Raw genomic sequence first — 18,112 nt, 5'->3', positions numbered from 1 at the left:
AAGTTGCAGAGACTGTCTTCAAACTTGTGATCTTCCTGCCTCAACCTCCCAAGGTACTAAGATCATAGGTGTGTGAAACCACACTGGGATCATTGAATCATTCTTTATCAATTTGATCATATTTGTAAATATACAGTGTGACTAAAATTAATTTCTACTAGCTCATTTAACTGTGGACTGATAATCATTGACCAGTCAAAAATACATTTATTATATGCTATACCCAAAGACACACTGAGATTTATACTTTTGATATGGGGGGGGGATTTAAGTTATTAAGAAAGAGACAAACAAGAGCTATGCTTATCATCAAAATTAAATTTGTAAGTGTAGAAGGAAATAATCAGAAATAAAATTTTTTAAAGCTCTAGAAAAAAGTGTTAAAAAAGAAAGAATAGAGCCAGGCGCTGTGATGCACACCTGTAATCCCAGCGGCTTGGGAGGCTAAGGCAGGAGGATCTCAAGTTTAAAGCCAGCCTCAGCAAAGGTGAGTTGCTAAGCAACTCAGTGAGACCCTCTCTCTAAACAAAATAGGACTGGAGATGTGCCCCTGTGGTTGAGTGCTCTTGAGTTCAATCCCTGGTACCCGCTCCCCCTCAAAAAACAAGAAAGAAACAAAGAATAGAAAGCTAAAAGAATTTAAAACTGGAAACATATCTCAACCAGTTCTACATGTAGTCTGCAAACTTTATGAGGGAAATTGCTTTGTTAATATTGGATTGCTCTGGAAATGATGAAACAAGCCCTGGAGACAGTGTGAGTCTAGCTTGGTCAAAAGGACAAGGGCTAAAGGGCTGGATTTGTATCACACTCAACCTGTCCCAGGAGGAGCCTGCTCAAGCCCTGAACAGCAGGATTTTACTCGAGATTGCTCTGGGTCATTTAGGTAGATAGTAGTAAGGGATAGTGTCCTCATTGGACAAAAAGATAAGCCCTCCTTCAATTGGGAGTTCTCTGGGAAGCACTGGAGATTTTGTTCTACTCATTTACTCTTTGAGTATCTACTAGAGCTTGATACCTACCAGCTCTAAACTTCCGTGTTTCTAAGTGCTCCTATCCAGGAATTGCAATTAATTGAAACAGGGAATCAATCAAGGGTTTTAGAAGACTGGAAGAAGAATGCTTCGAGGCCGATCATTATCTGTGACATCCCTAAGTGGGCTTCCTCAGTGGGAAGCTGAAAAACTTCCTGTGGAGGATTTACTGCTCTTTGAAGTTTCTTGGGAGGTGACCAATAAAGGTTTGTGCTGCTCCTGATGGTAACTATTTCTCAGGTTGCTGAAGAATATAGATTCAGATTTCATAGGTGATGTTTCAGTGATAATGCATGAGCAAAGGTGACATTTGATCTAATCTATTTCAACAGACAGTGAAAACTTAAGATTTGTGTATGTGTTGAAGAGGGAGTAAGTGAAAAAATTAGTCATTGCCAGAAAATGTGAATTCAAATAATAATTTTAAATCCATGTTACAATAAAATAAGAGTGAAAAGTTTATTTTTTGTTGTTTTATGATTTTTTTCATCAATAAAATCTTCATAAGTACTTTAAGTGCTTTTAAGTCCTTTATTTTGGGAAGTACCATATGAAGAAACTTAAACTCCTCATGCTATTAGCAATTGTATGAAACATTTCATAGCATTTCTAATAATTTAAGATTAGTTTTGAATTAAAGTTTTAATGTAAAAGCTGATCAGAAGACAAAATGCTGTACTGCCATTCAAAAGACTGAAAGTATTTTTCTTCAATGCTATGCATACATAGAAATTATAAAATAAGAAAGAAAATCAAATTGATCAAATAAAATAATTTTCTAATAAGATATAACCTGATTATGCTGGGTTGGAGAAGGCAACCTAGATTGGTTTTAATACTACAGGTACCTGTACAATTATCAAAGAACAATTCTTATAGATTGATAGATTCTAGTTAAAAATTGTTAAGACTATGAAGGAAAAAACATTATCTAACAGAGAAAAGATAATGGTTTTGAAGGCTGAATCCTTTAATATCATGAAGAAACAGGTCCAGAGATTGATGGGTAAATAGCAGTGACAAGCTGTATAATTTGAAGAAGCTGAAATGAAAACATGAATATGATACATGGCTTCTTCCTTTTGACTAGTTAGACCCAGAATAATCCCAAATTACGATTATACTTGGCTTCTGTTCTGATTTTTATCTTATGCCAACTGTTCAAAAATTGCATTTGTAAAATTCCTTAAATCAAAATTATCAATTAATTCTGCCTATGCAAAAGGGCATAGAATTCAGGTGAAAGAACAAGGTCCAGTCTTCCTGGCTGCATTGAGAAGGAGCAAGGAGAAAAGGGACTTTACTGTACAGTAGAGAAGTATTTTACAAGTAGATCTTTCCAATGTTCTTTTTCCTGTCACAGTTTTTTTTTTCTGCCCAGTTTTTATTTTATTTTATTTTTATTGTGAGCAAACAAGTTTTATTTTGCAAAATATTATGTAATATGAACTCCACTGCAAAAGAAGGGAATAAATTAATTTTAATTATGTAATCCAGAGGAAAAGGAACAGGTCGAATGAAGGTCCTGGATCTAATGGATCTCTCTATAGGGACAACAAGAGACAAAAATATATCACCCAATATCAGCTAAAAGAAAACAGAAACCACATGAAAAACTGTTCCTTTTTGCCCAGTTTTTAAAAATGGCCAAGGTTTCTGGCATAGAGCCACCCTACAATACATGAATCCCAGGGCATACCTTGAAATGAAGATTTCCTCAGTGGAGTAAGCAAGAGCTCAAGGACATAGCTCCTTGGTGGAAAAAATTGGGGTGAGCGGTTCTTAGCAAACAGAGTCAGCCCAGACGACCTCAGCCCAGTGCCCACACTTTAGCAAGCCCCCTTTCTTTCCTTGTTTGCTCTCCATTTATCAAACATTAATGGAACTAATGAAAACTTATCCCATGGGTCTTAAATCCCAATCATGTGCATGCTGATTTCAGTCTTGATATTTTTAATATCTCTCTCAGACTGATTTTGTCAAAAATTTTAATAGAGATGTACAATGATTCCATTCATCCCTGACAATATAAATTTGCTTTGAACTTGACTTTCCTGCAGTTTATAGCCACAGCTTGAGGCATCTTAGAGATTATAAATCCAACCCTTCTATGTAATACACAAAATAGATATACAGAGGCACTAAATGAACAAGCAAATGGAAGACAGAGGACTAAGATGTAGGTTTCTTCCCAGTCTGATTCCCCATTTTTTACTGCTACATAAGAATTAAATTTTGAGATCTCTACTGTCTAAGGATATGTCCTATAGATGAAAAAGCTCTGACTTGCAGTCAAATGTTAGAGACCTCTGAATAATAAAAAAACCCTCTTGAACTATCTCAGAATCAGATTATTCATGAATAAAATGAAAATAATATGTTTGAGTCATCTTACAATGTTCTGTGGCAAACAAGGAAGTTTTTTCATAACAAAGAAAAAAAGGGTTTTTTAGAGAGGAACAAAATTTCTCACTACCAGTTCTTTGCCAGTGAGTTATGGAAATGTTTAAAGTATAACTAACAAAGGAGTCACAATTAAACTATTGGTTGTTAATAATAACATCCAAATAACCTTTCAGTGGTTCATATTAACCTTAAATTTATTGCTTTTATTAATTATCCATTTTTTGTTATTATCCATTCAAAAAAGATTTATCAAGTATCTGTTAGGTGTCAAGCAATAAAAGACTAGAGAGACAGAATTTAACAAAATAGAATTGAGCTGGGCAGGGTAGCACACTCCCATAATCCCAGTGGCTTGGGAGGCTGAGGCAAGAGGATCTCGAGTTCAAAGCCAGCCTCAGCAAAAGCAAGGTGCGAAGCAATTCAGTGAGACCCTGTCTCTAAATAAAATACAAATAGGGCTGGGAATGTGGCTCCATGGTTGAATGCCCTTGAGTTCAATCTCTGGTACCCTAAACAAACAAACAAACAAACAAACAAAAACAGAATTGATTTCCAATCTTTCAGCATTTATAGACTTGCAGGAAGATTGACATTGAACATGTAGCTATAGACACATGCAGTAGTCTCAGGGTTAGAGAGAAAGGTGCTTGAAGATTATGTGTGGTGCTATTGGTTGTGGCTGTGGTGGGATTCTTAATTGAGTTTTGGGGTTTGTGGAGAACCTTTCTAATGAAGAGACATTTGAGTTGATATTTAAGTTTGAACTGCTGTGGGGCAAATATGACAGAGGAGGCAATAAGGATAGAGAGTTCTATGTGAGAGACCTACACAGGCTGAGATGCATTGGTACACATGCCAAGATGCAGAAGTGTGCCCTCTTCAGAGATCTCAGTGCAGCTCAGAGAGGGAAGAGGAAGGAATATGAAGGAAGACAGGAGAAACCTTCTGGGGCTAGATTGTGAAGCTCCTGATGAATTATTATCTTTAAGGATAATAAATTTATCTTCAATCCATGAAAAATAAACAGAGCCATTAACTTCTAAATAGTGGGAAGTGCTAAATATCTGATGTGTTTTTGAAAAAGTACTGTTAAGAATTGGGAGCAAAGAATAGCAGAAAAGTTGCACTGCCTAAGATGGGAAGTTTTCTCCAAATGTTGAGGGGTGGGGGGAGTTTACTTTCTCTCTCTTTGCTCAGGCCTTATTACAATCATTTCTTCTCCACAGACTTTCCCCAAACATTTCCAACTATAGTCAGATTATCATGTTGAAGATTTTGGATCATAAAGAATTTAATGAAATCTGTCACAAATAAAACGAAACTAAGAGGTATAAAGACTTTTTTGAAATTTAATCCTAAAATAAAAGCTTTCTTCTCAAAACAGACCAGACACAAATTGTTTAGTCCCAAGTCAGCATGTTACTGGACATAATACCTTTACCTGCTGCCTCCTCAAACTGGAAATCACAGCTCTAGGTCACATGGCACAAGGGCACATGAACAAACTCAAAACTTGTAGTCAAATGGCCTGGTAGAAACCCAGTATAACCACAAGTTTACTCTTCTGAGGGAGGCATTCTGCCAGAGAGAACCTTGATATACATGGGCCTCAAGGAGTCTGTGAACTTTTAGAAATTGTATCTGAAAAGATGTGTGCATATATTTTTTAAGACTTTTTTTGAGAAGACTACATACTTTTGTAAGTAGAGATCCTCAGAGATTTCTGATTGATGTAGGAATCATGATTCATATGAAATATGTCTATATAGGTTCCATATTGCCCATTTTTAAATTGGATTTTTCTTTTTTGCTAGTGTGTTGTTTGTGCTCCTTATATATTTTTATCTTAATCCCTTACTAGGTTGTATAGTTTGCAAATATTTTCTCCCATTCTGTGGGTTGTCTTGTTATTCTGTTCTTTTTCTTTGCTTTGCAGAAGATTTGCACAAATGTAATAAAATCACATTTGTCTAATTTCACTATGTTGTATCCACAAATCCTTGCCTATTCCAATGTCCTGAAAAGTTTCTCCTATTTTCTACTAGTGGTTTCATAGTTTCAGATCTCACATCTAAGTGTCTAATATATTTTGACTTGATTTTTGTAACTGGTGCAAGGTTGAGGTTTAGTTTCATTCTTTTGCTTGTGGATATCCAATTTTCACAGCATCATTTATTAAAGAAACTCTCCTTTCCCCAGTATATATTCATACACTTTTGTCAAAAATCTCTTAGCTATAGATGAATGGTTTGTTCCTAGAATTTCTTTTTTGTTCCACTACTCTGTTTTTGTGACAGTAAAATGCTGTTTTGATCACTTTAACTTTGTTGTATATTTTGAAGTCTGTTAGTGTGATGCCTCCTGCTTTTTTGTTTCTCCCCACTCAAGATTTCTTTGGTTATTTGGGTTCTTTTATGCTTTGATATGAATTTTTAAGACGGCTTTCTCAGTTTCTGATATGAATGCCCTTGGTATTTCAATAGGAATTTCATTGAATATTATGGCCATTTTAACAATATTAATTATTACAATCCATGAACATTGTATAGCTTTTCTTTTTCTTCAATTTTGTCATCAATGTTTTATTTAAAAAACATTTTTTTTAGTAGTGAATAGACAGAATGCCTTTATTTTATTTGTTTATTTTTATGTGGTGCTGAGGATCGAACCCAGTGCCTCATGCATGCTTGACAAGTTCTCTGCTGCTGAGCTACAACCCCAGCCCTGTCATCAATGTTTTATAGTTTTCACTGTAGAGATCTTTTACCTCTTTGGGTAGATTATTTCTTAGATATTTAATTTTGTGTGTAGTTATTGTAAATAGGAATGCTTTCTTGATTTCTTTTTTTCAGATAAGTTGCTATTGGCATATAGAAATGTATGTTGATTTTTGCAAATAGAAAACTATTTGAAACTTTGCTGAAGTCATTTATAAGTTCTAATAATTTTTTTGTGTAAAGTCTTTGGAAGTTTCTACATCTGCAAGGAGTGACAATTTGACTTCTTTTTTTTTTTCCAATTTGGATGCCACTTATTGCTTTCTCTTGTCTGATGCTCTGGTACTTTATAAATAAATAAAAGGGTTGAAAGTTTACATACTTGTTCTGTTCTAGATCTTAAATAGAAAGCTTTCAACTTTTACCTATCAGGTATGATCTTAGCTGTGGGTATGCTTACCCTGATTTGAACATTATGCAATCTATACATATACTGAAACTCATATAGTACCCCATAAATATGTATAATATTTATATATCAGTTACAAAAAAAGGAAGAAAAAAAGAAAAAGAAAAAAGAAAGAAGATTTGTGGCTCCAAAATACTCTAAGCCCCTAAATTCCTTTTTGTCAATCCAGAAGATTCTGGAGCAAAAACAAAGTAAAATATAAGAATCCTGTTTCCTTCTTTCCCCACACCATTTTTGAGAAACCCATCAATTTGTTGCTCCATTCATTTAAATTATGTTCTTGCTGACTTTAGCCTGAGGATTCTGATGTCAGACTATCTAAGTGGGAATCCCAACTCATCCATTAACTATGTGATGTTGTATCCATTTCAAACCTCTCTTTGTCTCAGGGTCACCATTTAAAAAATAAGGATTGCATCTACCTGTAATGCTGTTGTGAAAGTTTTTTAAAATATCAATCATAAGTTATTTGCAACAGTACCTGCATTTAATAAATGCTCTGTAGGCATTAGCTTATTGTTATTAATTTTTCATAAAATTTATTTATAAGAAGAGAACATTAAATCATCAATTATCATATTGGCTTTCCCTTTGAATGATTCCATGATTTTATTTTAAACACAAGATTAGAAAGAATAAAAAAAAGACGCAGGTCAAGGTTAATTAAATCATGGATGACATAGTAATTCAGGGTTGCAGTTTCTTTGCCTGACAGAGATAAGTCAATGGCATCCTAAGCCATACCACATGAGCCACACAATTCAAGCAAAATCTGCATAGCACACACAGAGTCAAGACAAATACCAGTCTCCCCACTTCCTTTACATCTAGAATACCATGTTATCCAGAATATCAAGCTTATCCTATATAGAACATTTGAAAATATCATTGTAGATGTATCAGGGTGAGTGTGCTTTGCCCAAAGTTGAATATCGCCTCTCACTGTGGAGACTGCAGCTACTTTGATTTAAACCGCAGAATTAATAAAGTGCTGGGAACACAAATATTTAAGGAAGGACTGCCTCAGAGAATGATGTCCTACCTGCATAATGACTATCTTTGCTCCTGCAAATGTGTCTTGGTACAGGAGGGTCTGATTAGCAATTACATATCCTGAAGTAAACAAATGACTTCCAAATTCTATAACTTGAGCATTTTAAAATAGTCAAGATTTAATCAGTTTTATTATGGAAGTACATAATAATATATACTAATGCGTGCGTGCGCACACATACACACACACATATGGAGACAGTGAGGTCATTATTATGGCTAGTGTCCATTCTATTCTGCTTTGAATAGTGATTTTTAGTAAAATTAGCAGTGTTCTTGGGTGAAAAGTTAGGGTTTTAGCTTCTCTTTGCTATATGTGCCATGGTAGCTCATCTTTTCTTGCTTATGAAAGGCTTGATACTTTGTCCTCACACTAAAGATAACTCCCATGTTGTTTCAGGAAAACACAAATCAATAAGATACAAAGTACTTGTTTGAAAGTGAAGGTGAATTCCAGATTCAATGATCTAAACTGTGGAAAACCAATAATTCACTAATAATATTGAATGTGTCTTTTAAAACATAAAATGGCATTTATTTGCTGATTTTAAAAAATAAATATGTGTTGGTGAACCTCTGACTTATACCTCAAATTTGAAGATGAGAGATTCTATCTCTATGCCCTGCACTTAGTAATCCTCCAGCATGCTAAGAAAGAAGGCTGGGGTAAAGTGTGGTAACAGTAAAAGCCGAGGGAAACTAGTTGACAAATAATTATGCAGGAGACAAGGAGAGGCAATAGGTGCTGAGTATATGAAATAGCAAGAAGAGGATGTCCCCACAGGATTGTGGAGTGGAACCTGTATTTATAATCAGGTCTCAATCAACATGGGTTGTAATTTTTTTAAGTTTCATATTTTCATTTCTAGAAACTCTAAAAGAGCACAGCCATTCTATTTATAAACACACTGGCTATTTTGGAAGTATCTATATAAAGGAAAAGAAGTAGCAAATGAATTCACTGATTATCTTTGTATTTTGATTCTGAAATCTTATCATTTTTTTTTTCAAATAAAGAATTTCAGAAACTGGGGGTATAGCTTAGTGGTAGAGTGCTTGTATAATATGCACAAGTCCCTGGGTTTATCCCCAGCACCATTAAAATATTTTTTTTCTTTCTCCTTACCTTCTTTAGCAAATAAAAATATATTTTAATTCACTCAAATCGATTTGAATTTGAAACATATAACATAATGAACGAGGATGCTCTAAAATCTATGGGTGAGACACGTAGTTACAAATAAGGATTTTCAAGAATAAAAGTGAAGGTATGGCATTTAATAAATATATACCACCAAAACTCTGTAGCCTATTCCCCTGATAGGGTGAGAATATAGAAGAGGAGAAATTAATTGAAAATTTTGCATTTTTGTAGGTAATGGTTTTGAATAAAACATACGTGTATTTAAATGTGTTGTCAAGATGTGACTCTCACACTTCAGAGTTCCTTTTACTTGCTCTTGCAAATTGCTTCTCTAAAGTAATTTTCCTTAGCAAATAATGTCAACAGTTCACAAAAATTTCCAGAATTTAGGGAAATGTTTACATATAGTTGACCTGGACATAAATTTACATAGATGTAGATCCATTGTTGAATGGGGTAAGTGAATCACATCAATTCTGATCCAAGCAAGAAGCTCTTACCAGTGCATTTTGCACAGCCTCTTCAGGGGTTCCCTGCTCAGCACCTCCTTATGGGCCGTGTGTGATTATGTTCTCATTAGACTGTTCAAATGACAGTTCAACTTTCTTTTGTGTAAAAACAAAATGTCTTTCTTTACAGATGAAGAGGACATTGTGTAAGTGCATGAAAATGGTTTGCATTACATTTTTGGAGTCACATTAGCTCTTTGATATATTAATGAATCTGGTTAGCATCACATAATAGTACCAATATTTGCCTTTTGTGTCTCACTCCCTCAAAAGGGAATTTTCCAAAAAGTGTATTTTGAGTGCCTCAGGTTTAAAGAAAATTTCACAGCAATGATGACCATTGGTTAAAACTATTGAGAAGACTAATGATTTAAAGTCTACTGAAATAAGAAATTTAAGAAATACAGTAGTTATCAAAATCCATATTCCAATTAATTAGAAAATTTTTTGTAAAACAGCAGTAGAAAATGAGAAGAAACTTTCTTTTCATTGTACAAGGAGTAAAATCTATCTATCTATCTATCTATCTATCTATCTATCTATCTATTTGGCAGGGGGTACCAGGGATTGAATCCGGGAGCACTTGGGCACTGAGCCACATTCCCAGCCCTATTTTGTGTGTTATTTAGAGACAGGGTCTCACTTAGTGCCTTGCTGTTGCTGAGGCTGGCTTTGAACATGTGATCCTCCTATGTCAGCCTCAAGAGCCGCTGGGATTACAGGTGTGCTTTTAATTGAGTTGAAAATTGGTGCCCAATTCTTATTAGCTCCAGAATTTCACACTGAATTTCTTTCTTTCTTTTTTTCATTGGTTGTTCAAAACATTACAAAGCTCATGACATATCATCTTTCATACATTTGATTCAAGTGGGTTATGAACTCCCATTTTTACCCCAAATACAAGTTGCAGAATCACATCGGTTACACATCCACATTTTTACATAATGCCATATTAGTGACTGTTGTATTCTGCTACCTTTCCTATCCCCTACTATCCCCCCTCCCCTTCCCTCCCATCTTCCCTCTCTACCCCATCTGCTGTTATTCAATTCTCTCCCTTGTTTTTTTTTCCCCTTTCCCCTCACAAACTTATATGTAATTTTGTGTAACAATGAGGGTCTCCCTCCATTTCCATGCAGTTTCCCTTCTCTCTCCCTTTATCTCCCCCCACTCGTCTCTGTTTAATGTTAATCTTTTCCTCATGCTCTTCCTCCCTGTTCTGTTCTTAGTTGCTCTCTTTATATCAAAAGAAGACATTTGGCATTTGTTTTTTAAGGATTGGCTAGCTTCACTTAGCATAATCTGCTCTAATGCCATCCATTTCCCTGCAAATTCCATGATTTTGTCATTTTTTAGTGCTTGAGTCAATCCCTTGCTTATAGCTCATTCCTAATTTTTTCATCCTTTTTAAGTGACATTTTACTTGTTTTGTTTTTGTAGTGTTGGGGATCAAACACCAGAGTCTTAGACATGTTAGGCAGGTACTTACCATTGAGCCACATCCCAGCCAATGAGACCTGGTTTTTAACACTGCCACTACAATCACTCTTTCTGCCTAAGCTAACTACTACTTAACCCTCATTTAACAGATGAGATAATTGAGCCTTAGGCTAGTTAAGAGAGTTAACTAATTCAATCTAAGTCGGTGTTAATTTTTTGCCATTATATCGCTTCAATAGATACCCTGCACACATATCTTTGGTCACTCTTCTTATTTTCCCCCAGGATAATTTTCTAGATTTGGAAGTGCTGCATCCAGGAGTACACACAGTTTTTTGGTTTTATGTTTTAATACTGGTAGCAGCAATGCCCAAGGGGGGAAATAAAGCAATGACACGAGTCTGAAAATTTGTGTCACTGATTGCCATCAGAGTTGGCCCCGCATTTCCCATCAAAATCTATCATGTCTTTCCCCTTGTCAAAAGGAACCTTGCTTAGGCCTTAGAAAGGGAATGCACCTTAGCCTGGGAGATTTTTCTCCCAATTGCAAGCAACAATGGCCATGACTTGAACACACCTGAGCCCTTTCTTGGAGAAGGGAGAAGAGGTGAAAGGTGACTACTGCAGAGGACATGTGACAATGGCTGTTTGTCCTTACTTTGAGGCTTCACTGTGAATGGAACTTTAAACCAAGTGCTGTTTTACTCCAAGCCTCTCTTCAGATTCCTTGGAAATGTCCCTATCTGCTTCTGCCCAGAAGGGGCTTTAAAATTGACCCAGACTTGAACCAAACAGTAGCCTTTTGTTAGCATCCCTCAACAACATGTCAAACCCTGTTCTTTGAGAAAGTTAAATAAACTTTTGTGCTGAGAGGATCCCAAATGTTAAATTTAAAATGAGAGTGCATTTCCATCCCTTAGTCACTGGAAATGAATTACTAACCCCAATGATAATAGGGCCTTTTTTTTTTTTAACAGTTGGAGGTATCTATACTGTGATTCAGACAAAGGCCAAAACAACAGCAGATGAATGGGGAGAAAATTATTTTCTGATAGGTCCATATTTTGAGCATAATGTGAAGACTCAGGTGGAACAATGTGAACCCATGAATGACGCTGTCAGAAAAGCTGTGGATGCAATGAACCAACACGGCTGCCAGGTAAAGGATTGACGTTGAACCTCACAACTCTCAGTAAACCGTTATGGGAAACAGGCCGCAAATTACAGCAACTCCTAGGAGAAGACCCTCCACCTACTAAGGGAAAAAGAGAGGGTTTGTGAGAAGGATGATGAACTTGGTCTTGAATAGATTGCACTTGAGACACCTCATGAAGACCAAGGTGAACTGTCTAACAGGGCAATGGATTTGGAGTTCTGCAGAAGGTAAAGGGTAGAGATGGTTTTGAGGAAGTTATTTGTATTTAAATTGTGAAGTCAGTGATGTTAAACAAAGTGTTCAGTGGAAGTTTATAGACAAAGAGCAAAAGTTTTGAGCCAAATCTCAGGAAATGTCAATATGTTAGAACATTCTTTAAAAATGAGCCAGAGATTGTAAGCATAGAAACAACGTTACAAGGATCTCCTAATCCTCAGAACCTCTGAATATGTTACCTTACCTAGCAAAAGGGACTTTGTAGATATGGCTGAGTTAAGGAAGTTGAAATGGGCAATAATCCTGAATTATCTGAGTGAGTTTAGTGTAAGTATAGGAGACCTCAGAAGAGGGAGGCAGTAGAATTAGAATTGCAGAAGTATTGACTATGGAAGGAGAGGGTGGAGTCATGTACTTTGAAGAAAGAGGAAGGGGCCACAATGAACATAGGTGGCCTTTAGAATCAGGAAAAGGCAAGATAACATATTCTCTCCTAGAGACTCCAGATTGAATGCAGCGTCTGCCAACTTTGTCCTGTAATGCTGACTTTGTCCTGTAATACCTGTTTTGGATGACTGACCTCCATACCTGTAAGATAATAAATTTGTGCTGTTTTAAGTCACTAGGTTTGTGGTTCTTTATTACAACGACAATAGGAATAATGATGTTAAGACAAGGGAGGAGAAAGTTTCAAGTATGAAAAAAGGATTAAGGCAACAAATGATTGAGCAAGGGTCAACTGAGTTGGGAGATATTCGGGTTATTGGTAGCATTGCTAAATACAGTTGTTTTTTTTTTTTTTAGGAGAAGGAGAAGTTAAATCAGATAGCAGTGGGTTAAGAAATGAATGAGTGGTGAGAAAAAGGGTATAGAAGTTATAGCTGTGAGATTTTTCTTTGAAAAGGGAAAGATAATAGTTTCAGATAACATGGTTTTAAGAATTGGTGTCTTATTAAATACGGGTGAAACCTGAGCATATTTATATGCCAAAACGAAATGTACTAAGATAGGGAGAAGTTGCAAGGTCAGAATAAATACATGATTGAAGAGAGTAAGGTTAATGAGAATGGTAGGAAAAAACATGATCCAACGCAATATTGAAAGAATTGTTCTTCACCCTTTTCACTTAAACAGGAAATAAAATATGAATGCAAATACTTGACTCAGGCTAATCTCATTCAATGTTTTCAATGATCTTACTAAAGTAGGAGTTAAAGGTCGTCTTGTAAGAACTGGAGGCAAGCGTTGAAATAAGAGAACTTGAAGGAAGAAGTACTGAAAAAATACGTAAGGAATATATAACAATTTCTAGATATCTTTGAAGTGTAGTCAGAACTTTTTACTAAAACAAATGTATTTGACAGTGATTATTTGTAGCAGCAACCAGCAGCCTGAGTGAAAGAGTAGGGAGTTGAATAGATGGAGATCCAATGTTGTTTGATTCCAGCGTTCATATCAAAGGCAAAGCAGCACAGTGTTGGAGGTAATTGTGAAAGGGATTGGATTGATGTGCCTTGGTATCTAAATGGACAGGAAAGGAGGTGATAATGTAGGAACAGATGGAGGGTTCCAGGAACTGAACGTTTTAAAGAAAAAAGAATGCATAACACCAGGAGACACACTGAGAGAAGTAGAATTGTAGAAGTTGTGTGGTAATAGGGTGCTGGAGTGGAATGTTTCAGAGCAGCAACAGTTCAGGTTGAAAAGGGTAAGACCATAGCCATGAACTTGGGTGGCTGGAACCAGATGTACATGAAGTTCTTTGATTTCTACAAGGTCAAGCAACTGTGGGGTAAATGTGTAGGTTAAGAAACTTGAGATATTGCCTAGGATAAGGTAAGAAAGAAACTAGAAAAAGTAAAAGTAATTATGTTTGGATAGCATATGCAAATAAAGAAGAAGGCTTTAAATGTTTCAGAGAAGTTAAAAAAAAATAACTTTCCCTCTTACTTACTAATTTCCCAAGAAATACAGTTTCTGGAGATGAAAAAAAAATGAGAAGTCCTCACTTGAGGGGTCTGTGCGTAGTGGTGTCTGGGAGGTACACGCAGTTTAAGAAACACAATATGTAATTAATGAAAGAACTGGAGGTCCCAGAAGCACTAGGAGAGAAAATAGCACAGGGAATGTGAGGAAAGTGACAGAAGGGTGCATGTTGTACTATTGGGATAAAAGTAAGGGTTTTTCCAAGGCAGAGGGAGATGAGAAGAACTCTGGACTGACTGGTCTCATGATTCGAAATCCAGGCCATATTCTCCTCAAATAGCTAGGCCAGAGATTCCAGCAGCCTCAAAACTCTATGTGCTTATCTAACTGCTTCTTTGTTTGTAATGGCCCCTAGGAAATTAGAAAGCATCAAGTCCCAATCTTTATTGCCTGGAGAGAGGTGGAATAGAAGCCAGTTCCTTAGCATGCAGCTAAAGGGGTTGGGATATTAGAAGTGCATTTCGGTTCCTTTTGACAAAGGTATTGAAAATTTAATCCTGAAAGGAAAGAGTGGCATGATGAATACTAAATTAAAATGGAAGCAACTTAAATGAGGTCTTTCAAGGTTGGTCAAAGTTTGGATAGGGTAGAAACATCACCACACATGCCTGAGTCCCATAAGAGGAAGTGAGAATTAAATTGAGCTTCCAGGCTCTGCAAAATTTAGTTTTGGTTGAGTGCCAAGGGTAAAGGTGTAAGCAATGTGGACACATTCAAATTTCCAGAGAGGTATGGCTATGCAATGAAAGAGACTAATCTTAGTCTCTCTGAGTTCTAGAAAGGAGTTGAAGTGGCTTATAATGTTGCATATTATCTACTAGGATAATATACATAAAATAAAAATCAAGGCAAAAGAACAAGCAAATTACTATAGAAATATAGAGACCAAAAGGGAAGTTGAAGGTTCGATACAGAAGTGACTAACATCAATACAACTGGAAAAATAACTGAGATAATTAATGCATTAAAATTTGCTTGAGATAAAATAGGAATCAAAAAAGTCAATTTGAAGACTAACAGGATTAGACTTTCAGCTGCTAGAAAAAAGAGATAATGTATCTTTGGCAAAATATTTAGTTAAGATGTCTGGCAGCAACATAATTAGGAAACATTTTGGGTCACATCTTTTTAAATAGGAGTAGTAAGATAGATCATACACATTTGTCTACAGAAGCAGCTTCTTTTGTAGTTGGAAGTATTGTAAATCCTGTTTCATACAGGGAATTACACAATACAATGATTGTTACATTCAGCTCCAGATTGTTAAAGATACAGAGCATTTCATCTGTGACTGTATCACAAAAGCATAGACTATAATGCTAAATCCTCTTTGTATAAGCTCAAGGAACCAGGAGGGTAAGGAGTGACAAATGAACAAAAGTTATGCTATCTAGATACATTGTTCTTAAATGACCAAATTTAACAAAGATCAGAAAGTGGATATTGTGCAGGAATGGATGTGAGTCCCCTTAGCTAGGTACAAACCTCAGATGTCATCAAAACTCTTCTCTATGTAGCATGCCTAATCTGCTATTGAGCTCCAAATAAAGTTTGCATCCTCTATGCTAATATATATTTTCTTCTCTTGCATTATTTAACGTTATTATGTGGCTATATATTCTCTACACAACAGGTGCATTTTGGAAGATGGCTGATAGAAGGGAGTCCTTATGTGGTGCTCTTTGACATAGGCTATTCAGCTTGGAATCTGGACAGGTGGAAGGGTGACTTTTGGGAAGCATGCAATGTCGGCATCCCTTATAATGACCGAGAAGCCAACGATATGCTCATATTTGGATCTTTAACTGCCTGGTTCTTAAAAGAGGTACAGTTTACCATATAATGATAAGTCAGAGGAGTGGCACAACTGCAGTCAGTGCCTAGAAATAATCCCAGGAATTTAGATTAAGCAGATTTTGAGATAATGCCATTCTTGATTGTCCTAATACATTTTAAAAGAATTATAATACATTTCAAGAAATTGTCCAGCATTCCTCAACTGAATTCCAACCTTTGGAACAGAGTAATAATAAAGTAATAATCATGCTTATTAATATGTATTCACATAAGACTTAAATGGAATTGTATGTATAAAATATGCAAATTATGTAAGCTGAGTAGATGAAACACAATAGATATGCAAGAAAAAAGAGGTGATTTTCATCATCCATTATATACATGAATTGTGAAATTTGGGGAGCAGCAGAGAATTTGAAATATTCTGTTTGGCTTACACATGAGTGTAACAGGAGTGACTTGTAGATATTCTTATTATTTCCAAAGGGCAAAAGTATTCTGATAAGCTATTTATGAGTCCTTTGAAGTAGAATAATCCATATATGTAAAAAAGAAAGAGATTAGAAGCCAGCTTTTGTTAAACAAGTCAAGCTGGAACTCTCTTGACTCCTCAAAGCATGGCAGTAGGATTTCTTTGCATCCCTTTCATTACACCTAGCCAAAAAATCAGATGGTGAGGGAAGAGCATCCCTAGCAGTGGGAATAAAGTCTAAGGACAAAAATATCACAGAACTAAGTGTGAGAAAGTGTTCCCCTTAATAATTCTTTCTGATGAAGTCATGCCCCAATAGCTGTTGAAGGCTGCCTTCAATTGAAGGGGACTATGGACAGGTATTCCTTCTGCTTTATGCTGGGGACAGCATAGGAGATGAAGGGGGAGGGTATTGGCAGAATCTGTCCTAATGCAGACACTTGGTCCTGTTTTAGATCAGTTAGTGAACACAACTCTCTTTAGACTGCCTATCTGAGGACACAACCCCAAGGCTGAGGCCAGCCACAAAATTGTGTGTGTGTGTATGTGTGTGTGTGTTTACCATCATTCTTTCTGATAAGGGAAATGGAGAGAGAGAGAGAGAGAGAGAGAGAGAGAGAGAGAGAGAGAGAGAACCAGAGAGTCTCAGTTTTCTCTTAAAAGAAAAAAAGAAAGAAGGAGAAAAAGAAAAAAATTCCAAAAATAGAGATTTTCTTTGGTTCAAAGGGTCAATATGTAGAGACATTGAGGCATAGGCAAAACTACCAGGCAAGCCCTATTTGTACAACTGTTAATCACTGATTTTTCTTAAAGAGCAGGCAAAATTCAGAGGGCTTAGCCTTGTCAGTGGTTCTCAAAAAAGTATTTCCTTGGACCACCAGCAGGATAGTGAATATTAATTTTTGTAGGAGTGAAACAAGCTAATTTTAAGGCAAAGAGACTAATGCCCAACCTGGTTCCGTGTAATGGATTTAGACCTGGATCCTGGGTCCTTATTAAGCTGCTGTTTAATTCTAAACAAGTTATTAGAATTTCTCTTTCTCCCTAATTCCATTTTCTTAAAATAGTAATTTATCAATTAAAATTCTTTTGGCTTTAAGGAAGAGAGAACCCAAATAAGACAGACGTAAAACATGAATCACTTGTTATTTATTTTAATTTTTTTTTAAAAGTAAACTGTAAATGCATTGAAGAGGGACTGATGCAGTGAAGGGAGGGGGAGCATGCTGGGGGAAGTGCTGGGTACTGAATTGGAGCAGGCTGTGTTCCATGCTTTCATGATTATGTCAGGGTCTATCCTGGGGTTGCATATAACTAAACACAAAAAATAAATAATAAAAAAATGAAACTTGTTGGACTGGGTATGTGGTTCAGTGGTAAAGTATTGACCTGGCATGCATGATGTCCTGAGTTTGATCCACAGCACTGCAACATAAATAATAGGTAAATAAATAAATAAACTTTAAAATACAAAAGCTTATTAAGTGGGTAGTTCAAACTTATTCAGGCACTCAGTGACATATTCAAGAACATTATTGTTATCATTGATTCATCCACTCAACAAATATTTCTTAGCTAGTAAACATCTATTAAATTTTTAAATATTATTACTAACATTCATTATTTAGTATTGCTGTTAATATTTTTTCTTCTGTGCATATAAAAATAAGTCTGATATATCACTGAAAGGGAGATTAAGACATAAAAATACAT

At 35.9% G+C, this 18,112-nt stretch overlaps 1 protein-coding gene across 6 annotated transcripts in view; it reads left to right on the top strand.

Annotated features, from left to right (window-relative positions):
* Window positions 1-774: 774 nt before the first annotated feature.
* Gys2 (glycogen synthase 2) overlaps window positions 775-18,112 on the top strand; it is a 67,357-nt gene continuing 50,019 nt past the window's right edge. For 2 of the 6 annotated variants that reach the window (XM_048787276.1, XM_015498225.2), the window contains exons 1-3: window positions 776-1,240; window positions 11,750-11,931; window positions 15,764-15,955. In XM_048787276.1, coding sequence (XP_048643233.1) covers window positions 1,120-1,240; window positions 11,750-11,931; window positions 15,764-15,955 — 495 coding nt within the window. In that variant the 5' untranslated portion in view covers window positions 776-1,119. Of the gene's footprint in view, window positions 1,241-4,666; window positions 4,769-4,834; window positions 5,140-8,814; window positions 8,948-11,749; window positions 11,932-15,763; window positions 15,956-18,112 lie in introns of those variants that run through there. The other 4 variants (XM_015498226.2, XM_048787277.1, XM_048787279.1 and 1 more) reach the window with 4 other exon arrangements.

This window comes from Marmota marmota, unplaced genomic scaffold (genome assembly GCF_001458135.2).
Source record: "Marmota marmota marmota unplaced genomic scaffold, marMar, whole genome shotgun sequence".
In the NCBI taxonomy this organism is placed as follows: Eukaryota; Metazoa; Chordata; class Mammalia; order Rodentia; family Sciuridae; genus Marmota; species Marmota marmota.
The sequence above is the reverse complement of the archived record's forward strand: the minus strand, read 5'-3'. Positions and strand labels throughout refer to the sequence as shown.